General features: G+C 37.1%; 1 protein-coding gene across 3 annotated transcripts in view; it reads right to left on the bottom strand.

The window, feature by feature from the left end:
• LOC139700969 (diacylglycerol kinase eta) overlaps positions 1 to 21752 on the bottom strand; it is a 329383-nt gene that overhangs the window by 60068 nt on the left and 247563 nt on the right. For all 3 annotated transcript variants that reach the window (XM_071599493.1, XM_071599495.1, XM_071599494.1), the window contains exons 3-5: positions 20572 to 20675; positions 1864 to 1972; positions 874 to 1010 (exon numbers count right to left, since the gene is read on the bottom strand). In XM_071599493.1, coding sequence (XP_071455594.1) covers positions 874 to 1010; positions 1864 to 1972; positions 20572 to 20625 — 300 coding nt within the window. In that variant the 5' untranslated portion in view covers positions 20626 to 20675. The remainder of the gene's footprint in view (positions 1 to 873; positions 1011 to 1863; positions 1973 to 20571; positions 20676 to 21752) is intronic.

The following is a 21752-nucleotide window of genomic DNA, read 5'->3' as shown; positions in this document are numbered from 1 at the left end:
AACGCAGTTAACACGCACAAGGTTGACGTCTGGCTGGAAAAACCAGAAAATTCGGTTAAAAATACGATTGTGATATGGGATAAATGCAACAAAACTATAGAAGTTCGCAAGCATAAAATTTAAAAAAGTGATGAAACAGAATTTTTCCTCTATCTTCCTCAAAAACATACCCATCTAGAGGAGTTTAAATATTTTGTGCATGAAAAAAATTATGTCATACAGCGAGACAGGTGCTAAAGATATTCGCAATACATATAGGCTGAATCTAATGTCAAGATTGGTACCAGAGAGTCTCGCTTTAAGCCATAAATTCCCTCGAGTTAACTTTTAGGAATTAAAATAAAAATCCTCTTACAGCAAGACTGCCAGCCATTCTTAATAAATATGTGAATATGACTCAGTCAGTCGAAACCTGGGTCATATTAATAACATTTCTGTACAAAATTACGAGTGTTTTGTCTGTTTTTTTTCCAATATGGAAAGTTTCGACAAAGTGCAGAATGCGACAGCATGCTAAAAAATACGTTCTAAATGAACTCACTGGTCGAATTAGCAGTAGATATAGTAAAGTGATCCTGAGAATTTGACATTGTTAGTTAGTATTGAAAAACTTAGTTTTCTCAGAAAATCTGATATACGTATTCTCAAAATGGGTTTTTTTATCAAGGAATTAGAAGGGAGCTATACAAATAACTAATTCATTTTTAAACTTCAATTTGACGAAATATTTAGGTATTTCATCACATAAAACGGATAAAAAAGTTTTACACGTAGATTTAGTGCATAGAAATCGTATCCCGAGTAGCATTTAGTGTTCTTTTTTTTTAGATATTTGAGCTGTCAGGATTTGAATATTCGACAAGCATGGCTTACCCCTTCAGAATCTTCTATAATATCTTTCCCTACTGATGCAAGCGTTGTCCATTTGCAGTTGGCAATAGCCTTGGCAGCACATCTTTTGTGGACCTTCATTTTGCACACCTCGCAGCTAAGGCCATGAGATGTAACTCCTAAATTGGAAAATAAAGTAAATTCAGGAAGATATTTAAGCTACGAGACAGGGATTCAATAAGCTATTTTTTAAAATAAAATAGAAATTGCACTGGGATAGATCATGAACTGAGTATGTAACACATAAATATAAACTCAAATACCAGCGCTTTAATTCTAAATTGAAAGAACTGAAAATACTAAACATATGTGTTTTTTACGAATATTTCATGAAGTATATCTTAAAAGTGTTTTACTTTACGTAAAACGTCAAGCATTGCCAGGCATAGTAATTTAGTTTACCAAATAATAATACTATTTTACAGTATATTTAGCTGGTAGCTCATATTTATACATAATTTCGCATGTATGTATGTTTATGTGTGAATGTGTGTATGTATGCGTGTGTGGATATGTATGTATATGTGTAGGTATGTGTGTGTATTTGTATGTATGTGTGTGTGTGTGTGTGTATATATATATATATATATATATATATATATATATATATACACATACTTTTTTTTTCTTTTCGGTGTACAAATCTGTGCTAAATGAATTTATGTCTGCCTATATGTATTTATGTGTACATATGAATGTAACTATAAGTTTAATGCCTAATATAATATGTATACGACGATAGGTTAAAGAAAGAAGGGACCATTTGGTCTCAATTTCGCCCAAATAAAGACCTCTATCTATCAATCTATCTATAATTATCAAATGATGTATTAGTAAACAACATATATTTATAAGTATGCACACTGTTTACGATTATTTAGATCTCATATCTATAACTTATCAATAAAAAAGCATAAAGGTTAAAAACGATTTGAAAGAACCAAGAGTTAATATAAGTATTTAGAAACTCACCTGAGAGTGCATCTCGGCATACATTACAGTATGTTGGTCGCGCATGAGAGGTGGCATACCATTGATGGCGACCGGATAAAAAGTCGGATGACGAGCTGTCCCCACCACTCTGGAAAATGAAAGCGACCGATTTATTATGTATATTTATGACGTCAGGAGACGTGGTAGTCCAATACTACTAGGCTATTGACCAAAGGACCCAGGTCTCACCGCCTCAGGACACCCTAAGCTTTACCTTAGCCGTCCGATTTTTTCTGCCACTAGATCTCCCTGAGAAAATGATTGGCGGCACCGGGAGAGGAACAAACCCCCCTTATACACCGACCATGTGTGAATTCACACGCCTTGTAGGACTTAGGAGGTGAGCTCTACCCTCATTTATCCAAACAAACTTCGGCTTGTTATTGTAGTTTAAGCAATGTAGATTATTGAAGGCTCACTAATGTGGCGATGGGTGAACGCCTTTAGTCACAAAAATAAGACACAGCAAAGCAAAACAGAAAGAAAAAAGTAAAACCGTAGTCGATCAGTTTAAGTTTTCAGTTGCCCCAGTCCCAATTAGAGTCAGAATCAAAACGGCTCAATATATAAATTCATGAGGGTATCTTTTATAAGTAATTATTCCTGAGAAATAACCGAGATATCCGGATGAATTTACAAGCATTCTGCATATTAATTGATATCATGAGCATATTTTGTAAATTACAGCAATTAATATTGATTTGTTTCAGGAAGCCTTAGATTGAAATAACTCGCAGTATGGAGAAGGTACAGGCTCGAAGTGCGATTAAGTTGTTTCATTTGAAAGGTTACAGTACCCAGCAAATCCATGATAATATGATGGCTGTTTATTAAAATTATAGCGATACATTTGGGAGGACGAAAAGGAATTATCAAACTGGCCACATGCCCCTCACAGACGATCCAAGAAATGGAAGACCATCCTTCACGGACGATGCTGCAAATGATCATGAATAGACTGATCTTAGTTATGGCAGGGTGCGGAAATTAATGCACGAAGACCTGCATACCACAAAGGTGCCCACACGCTGGATTCAACGACTTCTGACTGCATTTATAGAAGCAAACAAGGCGCGAATTGCAATCGCAACCGCGGCGCGAACAACAATCAAAGCAAATTGGTTTTGAAATTTTTCCATATCCGTCCTATTCTCTCGATCTCGTCCAAAACAATTTTTTTTATTCCCAGAACTTAAAAAAAACCATTGCCAAAATGAGAATTGGCAACAAAAATTACGCCATTCAAGAGGTGGAATGATGTTTGTCGACGCAATCTGCTGAGTTCTACAATGACGACTTTCGAAAGATCAAAAAACGCTGGGAGAATTTTTAAATCTGAACAATGACCATAAAGAGAAATCTTAAGGATAATAAACAAAAACTAAGTTTCTATTTCGAATATTTTTATTAAAAATTATAAATTTACGATACCCCCTCGTATGTATTAAGGTCAGTACTAGAAGTATTATTACTCAATGAGTTTAAATCCTATTTTCCTACAGTTGATTTAATCCTTTTTTCAAAAAAAGATTTGATCTGGCATTAAAATCAGCTTTTGTAATTTCAAATCAGTTTTTAACCCAATTTTCTAAATGGTTTATAGCCTGATTTTCACACCAGTTTTGAAATTGATTTACGCTAATTGTATATGGACGGATTCCCACAGTATATCGCACATAATTTTAAGAGGAATACTTATTTTGCAAGCACAAGGAACATACATTATTTCGAAAATAGTTGACAAAACCGTTCACCACGTTTGACAATAAAATAATTTGACCGTCAGTCATAATATTTACGAATATTTAAGTGCCATTCATCGTTTGAAAAAAATTACACCAATCTGTCCGATGGCAGAAAGGCTGTCTAAGTCCGATGGCAAGGAGTAAACAATTAAAAAATAAAAATTACCTCATGAACCAAATACATAAAAAATAATTTTGAAAATTTCAAAAGATTTTCACGATCTAACAGAATACGACGGATCATGTTTATAATATACAACACAAGCACAGAGCCGCTGGCCAAAGGGAGTTTCATTTTAATCTTCTCCAAGAGCCGTGGGCTACTGGTTAATTGAAATATATGTATACGCGAAGGATTTTTAATTAAATAGAATGTTTTTGTGTTTTCCTGCGCGTATGGAAATCCTAATTACAGAATGGTTTCTTGGATAATAAATGCGCAGAATTTTTTTACTAAATTTGAAGAAAGTTACGTGGTTCGGTTAATGGGATGTATGACAGCAAGCCGCCAGGAATGACTTTTAATTATCCCAGATATAAATGGACCAACAGATTATGTCAAGAGAGAAAAGAAAACATTGAAGGTGATTAGTTATGGGTTCGTCCTTGAATAATATCGTAGAAAGAAGTAATTTGACGTTGAAAGTAAAAACTAACGATTGATAAAATTTCTAATGACAATAAATACCACAACAGTTCCTAAATTTGTTCCGTGACAAAACCGTATATTTCAGTTTTATCCAACACCTCAAGAACGAAATTTCCCTATTTCACACCTCCGGCTTACTTCATGGTAAATCTGACATAATTTACGGGAACGAAGAAAGCAGTTCTACAACAGATTATGAAAGGACAATACGCACTGCAACTGGCAAACGAGTTAATAATTTCATTCCATATTCTGCCCCGAAATGGAGGAATTGCTCAAATTTACCCAGGTCGTTCACAAGAAACGCGTAAAGATTAGAAAACAAACAATAACCCGGAGCCTGTACTCTTACATTAGTGCCCTTCCTCCTTCTTGACATATCCTGCTTTCCTTCACGTGACCTAAAACACCGAAACTCCGTCAACGCTCACCTAACACCCTTCCCTTCGATCACCCCCCTTCTGCAAACAGGCACCTTTTAATATCACCTCAATCCACCATCGATTTCGCCTCCTTGTCCCACCCTTCTTCCCTCCACCACCAAAGCCAAAACTTCATTTACCCTCCTTTCTATCCCACTCACTCCTTCCTTCCGTCCTTCTCCAGACCCACATCTCGAAATCTTCCAGCCAGCTCACGCCCTCATTCCTTAAGGAACATTCCCATTGGTCGATTTGGCCCGCACGGCTAACAGTTGACTGTGATGGTGCGATGAAGCCGTCGGATGTTTTGTTCTCCACGGTGGTAGGGTTGATGTGTGCGGAAGATATCCATTTGAAAGGGTAAATAACGAAGCGCTTTTCCACTTTTAACAGACGAAAAGGACAAAGTTATTTTTACACTTCAAAATTTGCATGATGCCGTTCAGTATGCAGGCTCTGACTCTAGGGATGTACGATATTCGTTTTCCAATATCGATCGTCAACACAAAAGAAACATATTTCATTCATATCGCAAGTCGAATATATCGAACGTCTCGTACACCGACTATATTGTTATTTTTCTAATGCACTAAACGCAATACTAAGTACATTAAAATATATTATCACTCTCACACCATTCTGTTCTTAATATCGGTTTCCGGAGATCGTTTGCTGTGTCCTTCCGCGATAGTATTTTTACTTTACATCAACACTTTATACATGGCTGCCTCACCGAGGCACAAAAGCTGAGCGGGTTACCTTGCCTCCGGCTCTTATCTCTCGATCCATTAGTGACCCCCCTCCCCCACCAGGGAATATCATTGCTCCAGTCACGTCTCTAAAGGTGAAAGGGACACAAGAGGCCATTCATCGACAGCTAGGTTGGAGTTCGGTGGGTACGAGCTCACCCGGTGTCTAGTAAATATTTACCTGTTTATCTTTAACCACAGTTTAGCAGGCGAGTAAAACAAATTCATTCGCTCACTTTAAGATTTATAAATTTTTTCTCTATAAAAGTTCATACTTCCCAAGAGATTAACGAAGGTAGAGTTACTTGACTAGTAACTGGGAACTCTGAATATTCAGAATATTTAAAACACTCATTAACGCTTTCACTGAACTTATTTCAGCGGTATGCTGTGTTGACCAAACGAAAACATTCAACTCGAATTGGAGGATGACAATCATGATAGAAGTATTTTAACGCATTTCAAGTAAATGCGGAAGTTTTTATTTGCATATTTTCAATGGAAATACAACAGTGGTCATTTAAATTAGTCATTTAAAGTATAAAATATACAGGCATTCAAATTAGCTAACAGACCTAATATTTTAAAATAAATAAGAATTAATTCAATAAAATCGACGAACGGACGTGTTATAAATATTATTATCGCCACTTCTCCACGAGTCATTTCTTGACTCCTTGGAAATATATTGTTTTACTAAAAGTTCCGTGGCATACGTAAACTGCATATACCTCTTCTTTTACTAAGATCGATATTTCGATGTTAATTAGCACAAAATCAAAATTATATCAGTTACTTCATGAGCAGTTAAATTATGGATAAAATAGCGGGATGAGATAAGATTTGAAAAAAATTACGTTCAGAAGACAAAATAAATGAAAATTACCAATAAAGAAGGAACGGGAAAGTTAATCATAGAGAGAGAGAGAAAGATTTGAAATAGTAATCCATAAGAAATACTCTTAGAAGTACGATAATAGAAAATGTAAGTTGTACTGAAGATAAATGAGGAATCGAGCAAATGAAGTAAGTTTTGAGCATTTTAAAACAAGTTTTAGCAGTCGGAATAATTCATATCTAACTAGAGGAGAGATATGCTAAATAATTTAAAAGGAGTGTTGCAATGTAGGAACAGTAATATGGAAGATCATGAAGAATGAGGATAAGTACACAGATGTAGAAAGCTTTGAAATGCGTCTGCTCAACTGTCTTTAGAAAAGCATAATAGGAGGAAAGATTGAGGGGAGAAAGAAAAAGATAAAGCTAATGACGAATCTAAAGGGGAGGGGTTACAAAGGGAGAGTAGCAACGGAACCGAAATCATAGGAAAAACAGTCCAAATGAAGCCAGTCCTTGGGACAAATTTAGACTAATGACGAAAAAAATTAATTGACGAAGTACGGAAAGTGGAAGCTATCAGATTGACACGAAGGATAGATACACCTCCCATCGAAGGACAATGGAACCCAGCTTTGAATAATCAAGTAACCAGGGTACGTATTATTATTTCTATAATATTGTACTACAGATTACCTTAGCAATATTTAGTATTTCTTTCTCACATCGCCAGCTCGAGAATTTCATCTCAATGTTTCAATATAAGGTAACGCCAATTAAATGCGTTCCAAATAATAAAGCAAAGGAAGAAGAGAAAAAAATTGTCTTAACAAGCTAAAATTTACTCCTAAACGCGAATTTGGATCACATATTACGATTATTATTATTATTCCATCTCCGTACACTTCGCAAAGTTGCCTATGAATTCCAATTGCCTCGTGGTTTTTTTGCCAGTAAAAGCCTAATCAAAGATCGCACTTCACAACTCGCGGGATTTTCTATTGCAGCGCATATTTTAACAGTCCACAGTGAGCAAAGTAGAATAATCACAGTCTGCACACTACCATAGCAGGATGCGCTCCTGAGTGTAGGTACGTTTATACACTAAGATGGTGGCTTTAGCCCCACCCACACCCACCGCCACGCTAGGCCGAAGCGTGCGGTACTTCCTTGACAGCCCTCGTATTAAATATATTACTCTAACTGGTTTTGAATTTCGGGTTGAAAATTGTGCACAATAACTACAATAATTAGGGAATTTCGCCCATGATCAATACTTTTCCTTGAACGTAATCTCATTTATACATTTAAAAACATTTCCAGTGCAAATTCATGAAATACTGTGCAACTGAAAGGGGAGTTTACTAATAAGGTGCATCTGAAGATTTATTCTTGAGCGCTTAAATATTAAGGGCTGGCGAACTCCAATTCTCAAGTTTTCGAAGCAGTAAATTTTGAGACGGTTTTAAATTGTATTTAAGGTTTTAATTCCCTTATCGTTCAAAAATTGCTCCAAATATTTTTATCTGCTTGATTTTGTATTTACCTTGACCTTCAGATTATCTAGTCGTCTTCAATGAATGTGCAAACAATCCCGATTTTATGCAGAGCGTATAGGTTGGAGTGATGAAGAAGGAATGTAAACGACCTTATTAATTTACTTACGGAAGGAAAATTATTCCACTGTACGCATTTTTTAATTCAGTCAAAATAAAAGCACTTCACACTATGCCTTTGCATAATGGGTGATGCAAATGAGGTGAGAAATCTGTTCGGAAAAAATGTCTTAAAGTAAAGCCACCAAGAATTTATTCTTAAATTACCATAAAGGTGGAGCTTCATGCTTGATTTGCTGTATGCATTAAAAATGTTTGAAATTTAAAAATTGGAATGGCTATAAATTTCAAAATATTACCGGATTCAATCCAAGGATTTAGCTTGTAGAAACTTTCGAAGATATTCTTCACATCAATCTCTTCGTAAACTCCGAGAGGTAGTGAAATTCCGAAGGCCGTGGTGAAAGGGAGAACGCTGGGGAAGAGGTGAAGGGAAAGGAAGAGAATAGGGTTTTTAGACTGCACGGAGGCAGGCAGAAGTTACGAAGAAATGAAGACAGAAATAATGTAGGGGCAATAAAGAACAAGTTCTCACGATGTATAGTACGATAGATAATAGTCGTTAGTGAACGTCTAAAACCTACCTTTAACAATCAGACTACCTTGAAAAAGATCAATCCCTGCATTCCTACATAGTTTGTCGAGCTGATGATGGTCAGCACTCACCTCTCGTAATTTAACCTCCACCTGTGTTCGGCAGTTCTTCCCGCCTCTATAGTTCCTTCCACTAAGATCTTCAAGAAACTATCGCTCATTAAGATGTCAATTATTTTCCTCTTATTCTTGCCAACGTGTCATTGGAGAGTTGTGGTTATAACAGCTAAGTCATTTTATGCCATTAGTGAGTCAGTGATGAGTAATTTGAAAGGGGGTGGAAGGATGGAGAGACACCCGATGTCGGCATTAGCATACTCTTAATGAAAGGAGCCAAGGTGTCATACAATTTAACGTCCCATCCGACAGAGGGCCTATTTTACACTAAGTATTCTCCACATTACACACCAAGTAGGAATCGGAAAGGCACAAAAAATCCTGCCGCCCGTGAGATTTGAACTCGAACCTCTGGATTGGAAGCCAATACACTAGCCACCGCACCAACTCGATCCCCTGTATCGAATTCTATCTCCAACCACTCTTCTAAATAGCTTCTTCAATAGTTGGGATTGTTAATTTTATTCCCCTTTTCCATCGGCGGCATCACATTTTCGTTAATTTTCGCTTTCTCTTCTCTGCAGCTGCTAAAAAAGCTCGCACCTCACTTTCACAGAAAATTAAAATCCAAAAGTAAGGTTTTATTAACCATACCCAATTATCTTGGGTACAGCCACTCAACGTTTCTAGCTGCTACTTTTGATAGATGACATCATCCCGACCATATTCCCATAGGGAGGAGTTTTAGGCTTTAAAGGAAAAATTCCACCGGATATTAGCAACAAAAAATCAATGTGTGTTTATCTTTTCCAGAGATTTATTTCTGTTTCCCAAAATGAAAGAATGTCAAAGTATTGTATTGAAGAAAATGAAAAACATGATGCGTTCATTACTTTGCCTTAAATTTTAGAAAAAGAGTCCTTGCCCAGTCAAGAGAAACTGAAGAGGGAGAATAAAAATGAGTGACGTGGCGAAAATAGAGCAGGGACAAAATAATCTAGGGAACCTCCGTGGGAGAGAAGAGATGGCATTATTACACTGCCATTGTTATGTATTTCCCTCTTTCATTCCTCCAAACTCCGCATGAAAAAAAATCAAAACGGTTCTCGTATCCTTAAACACTCGCTCCCACCATTCTATCATGAATAACGCCAACCACCCTCTTCACGACAATACCCCCTTCCACTAACGGAATTCTCCCGCTCTCTCCATTGCTCTCCTCCCTCAAAACCTTATATATGCGCAGCATGAGTCAGCAGGACTCACCTCATACTCTCCCCCATCTGCCGCATTCCTCCACCCTTCGTCTCTCTTATTTCCCCATCAAACCCCACCCTCCCTCACTCTCCCCAATTCCTAAAAACCCCTCTCTTCTTCACCCCCTCCTGCATATACGTGGTTATTAATAATTGGTCGAGGAAACGGTGACATTAATAATCTCGGTAAAAAAATAAATAACTTGAGATTCACGTTTGTTTTAAAATTTGCGTCATATAGTCATGTTTCATTCCCGTCGGGGTCTCTGTGCGACATTCCAATTAAATAATTAATTAAAAATTAGTCGAGCAAAAAATAGATTTTGATTACCACTCGGAACTGGAAGAGACAAACTGTAAGTACTCCCTCGTGTGGTGGGAACTAAGCTCGAGGCTATCTTGATGCACTGTACTCCCTGTATACCCTGGGTAATACTTTACCTTGGTGGGCACTGTGTGGTTGAGAGGAAGGGTTAAACTGAGAATACTCTCAAATTTAACACGAAGGGGTAGCTGAAGATACTCTCGAAGCGAGACACTCACATATATGGAGTCTCAAGAACAGAAGGGAACGGTTGAAATAAAGTATGAATGTGACAGAAAGAAAGGAAGTTTACGACAGGGAAGTAAGGAGCAAATTAGTGAAAGGAAGCTAAGGCTCCAAAATAGCTTAAAATCAGAACTTGTTGACTTCGCCTTCATCGGATGGGAATATTAATGTATGCACGCAGCATTTTATTTCGTGAATTTCGATTGGAAACATTCATCTATGACATGTAAATCGTTCTAAGTTATCATCGCTGTACCCATTGCTGTTACCAACGTTTTTATTCATTGGGTAGCTGCTTTTTTGCTTATTAAGTAAAATTACAGAGTTAAGGTGCCATTACTTTTGACCGAAGTCGAAGAGGAAGATATAATAAAGCCTTGCCGGTAGAATTAGGAAGGACTCTTCCGATGTTAACATCCCCGCTCTGCTGTGATTCAAACGCAGTATTTAATATCGATAAATGGCAGTCGGTGGCTCTTTAAATTTTGCACACTGGTTCGGGGAGTAAGGTGGCTGCTGTCACCGCGATTCCCAAACCTTAGCCTTCTTGATTTGTGTCCGAAGATTCACGAAAATAAAGACGTCAGTGTCATCCACAATTCCCACCACGGGTGGTGAGTGAAGAACCGCCAGTTACGGCTCGCCACCCGCCATAACCTTTCGGGAATTCTTCGGGATTTCTCAACGGGAGCTCGATCGTGGATCTTCATAATGCACGCGCGTTATCGCTGTTGATGGGATTCACGACGACAACGCAATTACTTCTCTTCACATTTCCCGTGACGGAATCGAACGCGACCCCATTCCCGGTACTGTCGCGAATCGTTGGAGCTGGATCGTAAATGGATGATGCCAGCGAGAACGCACGGATATAAGTCCAATATCCTTCTTCCGAACTCGATTCGAATCATGCGATACCTCGGAAATTTCGCATTTCTCTTCGCCCTATGAACGAAGACGAAGGCGGTGAGACGGAAGATAATTGGAAGAGGGGAAAGTGGGGTATACAGTGCTCAGCACTTCTCCGGTCGCGAATAGGTCTCTCCAAAAGACGGAAACCGCGGATGAGTTAGGCACACGTATGGCATAACAGGAAAGGACGCAGAATCTCTTAGGAAAACAAATTCGTCAGACAAGAGACATCTCTACGCGTGGACACACCTTAAATGTACGAGTAGAAAGTGGGGTATCCAAAGTCAATCGTAATGCGTCGGGAGCACATCTAGTAACGCCTACCCAGAGGCTATTAAAATATAATTACTAAACTAATTTATAGTTAATCATTGATAAATGTAAATGCGCTAGTTGTTAACCGCTGGAAATAAAACTATTACCTCTAGAAATATCAAGAAACAACTAGGAAAGTTGGATATGCATGCAAAGTGAGATACCTAGGAACAAAGATTCACTTCCTAATTATTTAAAAGGTCGCTAGACATAGGATTAACACTGGATTTCAAAGTCAATCGGTGCAAAACTTTATAAAACTTCTTCAAATTATTCGAAACTGAGATACAAACTTAGGGATAAGCTAAACAAGAACAAAGTTCCTTAATTTTCCAAGCGTGATTCAAATACGTTCTGAACTTTCGTAACTATCAACTTTAATTTTGAAAAGAAGGGATTACATCACACCTCCCAAGAAGCACATGGTGACTAAAAACATTTCGCTTTTTCGTGAAATAAAATGATGAGATATGATGAGATTATGAGTTTAATTATTAGGAAACTAATTTTATCAAACTCCTTCAAAGTCTACACTGCCCTCTTAAATGTTTACTCAGATCAAAATCCATTGATGATTTAGGAATGTTAAACATCTTTTTGCCACAACGTCATGAATAATGCGTTCGTTATTTTTCTTTGGGAGAGGAAATATAAAAAGATATTCACGATCAAAAATTTAATCGCCGGAACAGCGAGGTTGGCGTAATTAAAAAGGTAAAGAGTAGGAGAAACCTGGAGCACTTTGAAAATTGGAATTAGACGTTGTCCTCCGGCAGCCAAAATGGGATGTCTTTTAAAACGATATTATGGAGAAATTACAGTGATAATTGTGTAAGTTTGAAAGTTAAGAATAAAACACCTTAAATATAAAAGCTAAAAAATAACTTTCGCAGTTTCAACCAATGAAACATTGCCGTGACGAAAATTCGATCTTGCATTGTTGCGGCCACAACGCTAAGCACTAACCACTTTAAGTTCTTAAAAATTAAATATTTACTACAGATTATACCAGTAATCAGCGAGAGAAATCATGCCAAAATTTTTCGCATCTCACGGAGGATGTGACCGTTTTTGTATTTCAATAATTGTATTCAATTCAGAGGCGTAGTCTGAGCCTTCCGCCTGCAAATTGCCCATTTGAACGTAAATTGACAAAAATGTCGCTTCGTGAGATATTAAAATTCAGGAGCTGATACGTATATATGTAAAAATTGAATTAAAGAACGCACTTGAGACAGTAAATTATGCCGAAGGAATCAATATTTGCTATAAAGAACAAAATTAGTCGATTAATTTGCCAAATATTACGCTTGATCACCGCAAAATACAAATTAGACTTATAGGAAACTAGCACGACGCATAATAAATGGTGGAGAAAATGGAAAATAAAGTTTACGCTCCATTGGATAGCATATACATAGGAAATTTAATTTGCATACTTGGGTACTATTGATTCGAATTAAATTACGTGCAAAAGGAGGTGCTATTTAACATTCAGAAATATTGCACTTATCATATTTGTGGCTCAAGCACAATTTTGTCAACATTTTTTTCTTGAACGAGAGGATCTAAAGGAAATATATGAAATGACATAAATGGTTCCAAAATATCATCTTCTTGGCTTTTGCAAAGTATATGCAAAATATAGGTAGAAGTATCAACTATCAGTGGATACTATCACGCCTCTGTCTCGTATCACATTTATTCTGCGTTAAGAATAATTAAAATCCATTTGATTAATGATCGTAATTGTACATATTACTCATCTAATGCATCAACTCATCACTGTTTTTATCGATAACGAAATCCCTTCATCGTTTGTATCATTAGCAACCTTTACAGACAAAGGAATATTGACTTGATGAGTCAAATGTTAAATAAGGATGGTATTTTCTATTCCTTATCATTATCAACTTCGATGAAAAATGAATAAAATAATACAATTCTATGGAAAATGTTTTGATAAAATTTTACGATTACATTGGTAGTCTACCGTTTATGGTTGGTTTTGGATGGACACAGTGATCATAGCTACAGCTTCTAGGTCTGCCCAAAAATACACAACCTGACACTCCATACTACATAAAACTGTTCTTCAATTCAGCATGATTCTTTCCTTCCTTTATTCCGTCCCACATGGCTATTCTATTTTTGCCCCTTCCTCACTTCCAACATTCGTCCCTCAATCACATTCTTCATCATTCCATCGCCAATCAATTCACTCTTCATCTTATTTTCCTGCCTCGTTTGAACCTCTCCCAACAACCCTCCCTCCTCCCCTGGTAGACGACCTCCACTAGACCTAATAATTAATAATTTTGATATCCTATCTGTCCTATCCATACCACCTTCTCCATCCTTCTCCACACCCACGTTTCAAAAGCCCCCAATCTACGCTTATCATCTTGCTTCAACGATCATTTTCCCGCACCGTACAAAACCACGCTCCATATCAATGTTTTAATGAACCGTTTCTCAACATCCTATCAACGTTAAAGCTTCTTTGCCTAACGCAATTCTTCTGCTCAAGTTCCTACTACTTTGACCATTGCGGTGAAAAAACGCTTCCAAGATAGGGATAGTGTTCTACCTGTTTTAATTTATGAACTCCTATTTTAATATTTTACTTAACTTTCCCCAATCGACAAAACCTCAAAACATTTGTTTCCTTTACATTTATTCTCATCCCTTACATATCGCACTGACCTTAAAATACGCCCAGCAAGGCTTGAAACCCCTTGGCTGAGGGTCAAACTAATGCTTGATCATCCGAAAATTGAACTAATTTTATGAATTCTCCCAAATTTCCTATATCCAGTTCTTCACATGGCTCTTCAACTATTTCCTCCACATATATGTTGAAAAGCACAGGTGATAATGGACACCCATGTCTTATCCCTCTTCATAACACTGCCCATCCCGACTTCCCTCCCGCCGATCATTCTTGAGCAGCCTCAAAAATGTACATACAGGTTAAGAATAGGAGGTCACCTCTCTAGGATCACAATACTGAACATCTACAGGGTTCGTCCGGAAAATAAGTGTACTGAGCTCAGGAAAAAAAATTTATTACACTTTTACATATCTTAAGCTAATATTCCTCAAAATAGGACCCTTGTGAGTCGATACACTTGTTCCAGCGGCGTTCCCATTCCTGGAACGCTCCCGCGAAGGCATCATCGGGAACCTCTCGAAGACTCGTCGTCGACCTCTTCTCTGCCCTCCACGAACATCTTGTGCCACCGAAAGATCATGTTTCTGGACATGGCTGACTCCCCGTAAGCCTGGTTAATCATACCGACAGTTTCGGTAGACGATTTACCAAGCTTTACCGCAAATTTGATGGAATAACGCTGCTCCAAAAACTTCGGCATCGCGTTCCGTGACGTGGGGTCGAGCGTGGAGGTTCGCGTTAACAGAGCTCCTCACTACACCACAGCTCAGAGCCGACTGCCTTTTTCAGCGTCGCTTGCCAACATACCCCCCTCCAATCGCAGCCCGTCAGAGCGGTGCTGGGCGCGCCTGGAGCGGCGCGCCCAGCCCAGGAGTCAGTACACTTATTTTCCGGACGAACCCTGTAGATATGTTATTAAAGGAATTGCTAATAAATCCTGTGCTGTTTTGTTGTGTAAAAGACTGCCATCGAAACAATTTCAACTTTACTGTGGCTACAGTACTAACTTTACGGTGTCGGTTAGAGCAAGATTAAAAATAAAGTTCGGAAGGATAAACTCCAAAGAGACAGTCACTTTGGGATTATTTACATTTGCTGAGTTTATATCGCATTACGAGGGTAAGGAGAAGCCGTATAAAATTAGGTATCATCGATTATTACGTGCGCATGCCCATACCACGGAGCCTCTTGTACTCCTTGGATTATGATATCAATATTAATATTCGAATTCAAGAGAAAGCACACCAACGAATCATACAGGACTTAACCGACATGGCTATAAATACACCAAAATCTTAACGTAAAGTAACTGTAAATGGATACACTTGTAAATATGCCGAAATCTTTGCGCACAATAACTAGAAAAGCAATTATTTCACACTTAACACCTTAAAAAATAGCTTATTTTCATACCGGAATACAGCCATATCTGTTTAAATACTGTATGGTCGAATGCACTGTCATGCCGCAGATTTCTTAAGCTTAAACGAATATTTTTCATTCATTTCAAATTTACTCATCCTTTTCAATGCTACGTACAAAATACCTGAAAAATTTAACAATAGACAACGGTAGGAATAAAAGACAACACCAATTTAAGCACTATGATTGGGTTAATCAAAAAAATATAAACGCTCGTTAAGTCAATCGCATGGTTTATTTTTTTTGTATGACGTATAATAGCATAGCCATATGTATACATAATCAGTAGACAATTGCTATCGGTATACCTTAAACTTCTCACCTCGTTTCTTCTATACCCACTCAGCAAATTTGTCCCAGAAGATGCCTTTGAGGTGCCCTTCGGGTATCTTTATCAGGCAAAAGTGCCTTTTGAATCTTTAACGGCGACCATTATAAGCCTAAAACAAGGTATATACAATACTGTCAAAAGTATCGAAACCTTTCTTAGGTTTTACCTGGAAATACGCTTTCAATTAAAGGACATAAAATATCACCTCATTCCATTTCCTAATGCTCATTTGAAAATGAGACCCTGAACTCCATCTAAAAATTCACAACGTATTAAATAACTATGCAAATCAAACCCACCGAAACGCTTATCATGTGGGAAATCAATGTTTCGTTTTCGACGAAACAATTTCAATTACAACATAAAGTGAATGATGAAGTTATAACTACATTTCATTCCTACAAACCCTGTTAAAATGGAACCAAGGAAATGTTATGATCATTAAATTATTAAAATTAGCATCATATAATTTTACGCCCTAGGATTCTTTGCCGATGATATATAAATTCAAGAACGAAACTACTGGAATAGCTTATGAAGGTTCGATTTATAATTTCAAAATATGAAATACCACCGGATTTCATTTGCTACGAACAGCCAAACTTCCTTAAAATTAGCGCGTGAGCGTTTTTTCTTCTATTTTTTTTCTTAAAAAATTATTATTTTCTGATCAAAATAATTGAACATAATGATATATAATTGCCAACGATTTCTTTGCAATTTTGAGGATTCAAACCCTATTTTTTTGGCAAGGATGTTTATTATAATTCACTACATGGCCATATTATTCCAGGACCAAATTGTAACTTCGAAACGATTAACTCAAAGAGAGTATGTAAAACAATACCTGTGACCTCGGCATCCTTTTTGCTTTTCTTTCACTAGAGCATCAAAAACATAAAAAGAGAAAATACACGATACATGCGTCGTTGATGTAACCTGCGTGTTTTAGTTTTCAGTAACATCCTTAGAGTAGCATTAAGTTGGATTTAGAAAAGGAATATGAATTACCCTATAATCGAATCAGTCAGATTAACTGACTGGTACGTACAGATTAACAGGCTGGTACTTACTCTGAGAGTAATGGTATGATGAAATAACTTTTATCTTATCAAAAGATTTGTATTGGATGAATCCCAGACGTAATAGTAACGGACAAACAGACATCTTCAATCATCAAATCACGTTTTCCTCTTAACTTCTTGCCTCATTAGGGTTTGGAAAAACATTGACTGACATTCTACAGGCATTTATTGATTGACATAAATCGCTTCGTTTACAGAATTACTAGCGTAATATTATCAACTTATACAAAACGTCCAATGTATTTAAGTTTTGAAATCCTTGTAAACATCGCGAGGATAGAATTGTTTACCCTCATTGTATACGCCATGCTATCCTCTGCAGTGTACATGTTAGCTGATCAGTGGCACAATAGTGTATTCCTTTGTTAAAATATTGTGAGCAAAGGAAATAATGTGAAAAAAATGATGGTCTGGTTGCTGATACGAGGTCTGTAAAATAACTACGCGAACTAGTGCCATCTGGCGACTATGGCGCGGACTATAGCCCCGCCCACTAGCGGCGCTAGTTTCCTGAGACCCAATTAGCCATCTGTGCTTGGAGGATCGTCGAGCTGTGCGTATGGTGCCACGTATGCTAGTTTCTGCTGTTCTTGTTTTTACTGTTTGTTGAAAATGGAAATTGACGAAATCACGGAGCAACGAATCAACATCAAGGTTTTTGATGAGGCGCGGTAAAAGTTACCAAGAAATTACTGAAATGTTGACAGCTGTTTATAATGCTCCGCAGAAAAAATCCGTTTTCAAGTAGATTAGGCGTTTTAAAGATGACCGAGAAGACGCCACGGATGATGCAAGGCCGGGAAGACCTTCAACCATCTGTGTTGACGACAACATTGATCGTGTGCGGTCCCTTGTCCTTACCGATCGTCGGTAAGCTGTCCAAATGGAAGCTGGTGAACAGATTTTAGGAAAATCAACAATGAACACTATTTTAAAAGAACATTTGTGTTTAAAAAAATGTGTGCAAAAGCGTGCCCAATCTGCTGACGCGCGAACAAAAGCTAAAAAGAGCCGAATGTGTAACTGACTGAAAAAATTCACTAGAAAACGATGCTGGATTTCTCAATAAGGTATCACTCGTGACGAATCGTGGTTTTACGAGTATGAAATTGAAATAAAATCGCCAAGCAAGGAGTGGATGGCAAAAGATGTACCTCGAGCCAAAAAAATCAAGAAAAAGCCGATCGAAAATCAAAGTCATGCTCCTGGTTTTATTTGGTGTCGAAGGTGTTGTTCATCATGAATTTCTTCCTGAAGGATAAACAGTAAATGCTGAGTTCTACCTTACAGTTCTCAAGCGTTTGAGAGATCGCGTGCGTCATGTGCGACCCAATTTGACTCAAGGCGATGGATGGATCCTGACACCATGACAATGCACATGCACATTCATTGATTGGTCGAAATTCATGCATTGATTGTTCGCCAGTTTCTGGTAAAAAATTCAATGTCCATCCTTGATCATCCTTCTTATTCGCCAGATCTCACCCCCTGCGACTTTTTCCAATTCCCAAAAAGCAAAATTGTGATGAGGGGACATTACTGGGAAGATGTGGACACACTAAAGTAAAAAACGACGAGAAAACTAAAAAGCCTACCTGCCGATGACTTCATATGGTGCTTTAAACAGTGGAAAAGAAGATGGAATACGTGCATAGCAACGAATGGAGAGAACTTTGAAGGGGACAAAATCGATGTAGACTAAATTTTGCAAAATAAAGTTTTTAATGGTCTCAGTTCGCGTATTATGGTTTTATACGCGCCATACGCATTACATCGCAAAAACTACAATTATTAATTTTTTTAGAGACATATTAAATGTTTTCCCAGAAGTAAATTTTCGGACTTTCTTGCAAGGGTAATACAGGGTAATACATAATATCCTGTAGTTAACTGACAGCTCAAAACAACCTAAAGGAATGATGGCAATCAGGGAAAGAGCTATGTCGATTTTCAACGGATATGGGATACTGCCGTAACGTGATATTCCATCCACAAAACTATTTATAAGCGAATTTTAACACTACACGTAAATATTCGTCAGAAATTAATTAGTGTATTTTGAAAAAGATGTTAATATTTATGTAAAAATTCCAACAAACAAAATAGTCAGCTACTTAGCTCTACCCTCGTATTTATCCGCTCCCAGTAACATGTTTGGAAGCCTGACTTAAAAAACACACTTTTTATTTCCACAAAAACATTTTATGACGAAATACGAATTGTACTCTTTGAGTCATGAATTGCTTTCATGAAGTAACACTGGAAACTACATCGTATTTGTTTAGAAGCAATAAGTACACGACCAGTAAATATTGATAAACCTGAAAATATGTGTGAATAAAAATATATGTAATTAATGTAAGCCTATTACAAACATTGTTATTGTTTGTTCAAACATTGAGGATAATTGTTTTTTTCAGTGAACTATTACCCACGAAAAATGTTACGATTAAGAGCACATTTTAAATATCTATATTCTACATATTTTTATTAATTATTTGTGTAAATTAATTAACATTTTTTTCTGCATAGAGGCGGGCAGCTCAGCCAGTTATTTAATGCAACTTGGGTATATTGATCCAGGAAAGAATGAAACTCGAGCATGCGCGAGCTGCGTGAACAGTGGATCGAGCAAAATGTTTCCACGCAATATTAATGAAAACATTTATGAGTCGTCCAGTCTTTATTCTTTTATGATCTCCAAGTGTAAAGTTACTAAAACACGTCATTAAATAAAAATTCTGCAAATTAACTCGGACATGGTAGAATAAAACGGGCAACTTAAAGTGACACACATTAAAAAAGCATGGCTGTCTCCCCAAGTCAACTTTTTCACATGCCGAAGGTTTGAACTGCATGTGAAACATTGCGAATAAAACAAGTCCACTATCGGTGTATTGCCTATGCATCACTCTTCCTTTTCTGTTTGGAAATTCGCTAGTGATTCGCCATTACTCTCCCAATTTAATGGTAATCAGTTGTTTGTAAAATACCAAACGAGAACACTAATAGCATCAGAAGTAGACGTTGAAAAAACCAATCGTTTTCTGGCAAAAAAAACTCCTACGCTGTACCAAAGCTGAATCAAAACCACAACAAAAACTTTGGATGAGTGGTTTTAGAATGCCTCCCTGTGTTTTACTTGATGGAATAGGATTGCCTCGGCAAAAATCTGGACTACGGTCAAGAGCATTTTTTTGCCGTAGGAAGCAAAAATTACTTTGCTCCATTCTGTGCACGTCCCTTCTAAATGATAATATTGACATAATTCCATTAAATTAATATTTTCTATTAAACTCTTCGCATTTACTAATGACCAGTGTTGCGAAACATTTCACTGAAATAATTCCAATGGAAAGCAAATGAGTGATTAAACTGGCCATAACTTAACGTTAATAAATGGTTTTGAATCATGAGATCAAACAGAACTGATTGTGAAGAGAAGACACTGGAGTTTTGAGTTTATTACTCACCTCGTAGTATTCCCTGCCCCCAGGGGTCTTGTGTGATGATATCCACTCCTCCATTTTGTCGTATGAACCCTTCTTAAGGGTTAAATCACTACATATATTTTAACCTGGAATGGAGAGAAGAAAAAAATTCAATATGATGACATACATGTATGTTTCACCACAAAAAATAATGCATTCTAAAAAGTATTACAAAAGATTTGCTAAAAATATTCTTTTACAACTAGACACAGAACAATGATATCAAATATGTACAAATTGGGATTGAGATGCATTAAAATATATGCAATACAGGAAACTTCATTTGTGTTATTAATTGATCGAAATGCAAAAAATTACGGATAACACGAATTTCAGTAACGGGTTTCAGTAACGACGCATTCTAGAGGCGGAAATTCGTTTATTTATAGAGTACCAGATATTTATTTATCACATTATCACAACAATAATATTCTCAGGGAGTGTGAGTTATTTTGCGAGATATGAAACTTTTAATATTGATTTTTTTTACATCAATGAAATTAAAATGTTTTTCATTAGGATTTTACAGGTACCTTGGTACACCAAATGCTAATAATCGGTTCACTAGCTTCGCGAAGTTAAAAGCCTCGGATTGACCTTTCGAGGTATTTATTTATTTACGACTTTATTGGGGCGAGGTTGAGACTCCGTAAGTCCCTTCTTCCACCTCACCCTTTTACATTACGATAAAGAGAACCAGGTAAGCATGTTATGCATTAGTTATAAAAAAATGCCGTGAAATAAACCCATTTATATCGTGAATAAACTACGATTAAATCCTTCATTTATCAATCTAAACGAAAAGGTTCACTATCAGTTTATACGCGATGCTATATAAACATACTGGAATATAAACCATGTGTAACAGCCCTCAAGAGTGATGGAGAACCGTGGCCATTAACAGCAGACAACCTTGATGTGAGCTATATAGAATAACTTGAATATTTTGATTGAAACACGGAATTTAAATTCGAGAAAAAATGGTCCATTATCCCGATTATAGGGTACAAATGGAAAATAACGTCAGTTCGATAACATACTCATATAACTTGTATACTTATTAGAATAAGGAGAAGATGGTCTTGTGATTATTGATTCTCCGGAAAACCCTTTAGCGCACACCACGTCGGATATTGCTTTTTAATCTAATAACTGCAAACGGG

This window comes from Hetaerina americana, unplaced genomic scaffold (assembly GCF_022747635.1).
Source record: "Hetaerina americana unplaced genomic scaffold, ioHetAmer1.1.p SCAF_11, whole genome shotgun sequence".
Taxonomy (NCBI): Eukaryota; Metazoa; Arthropoda; class Insecta; order Odonata; family Calopterygidae; genus Hetaerina; species Hetaerina americana.
This window is presented reverse-complemented; position numbering and strand designations above follow the sequence as displayed.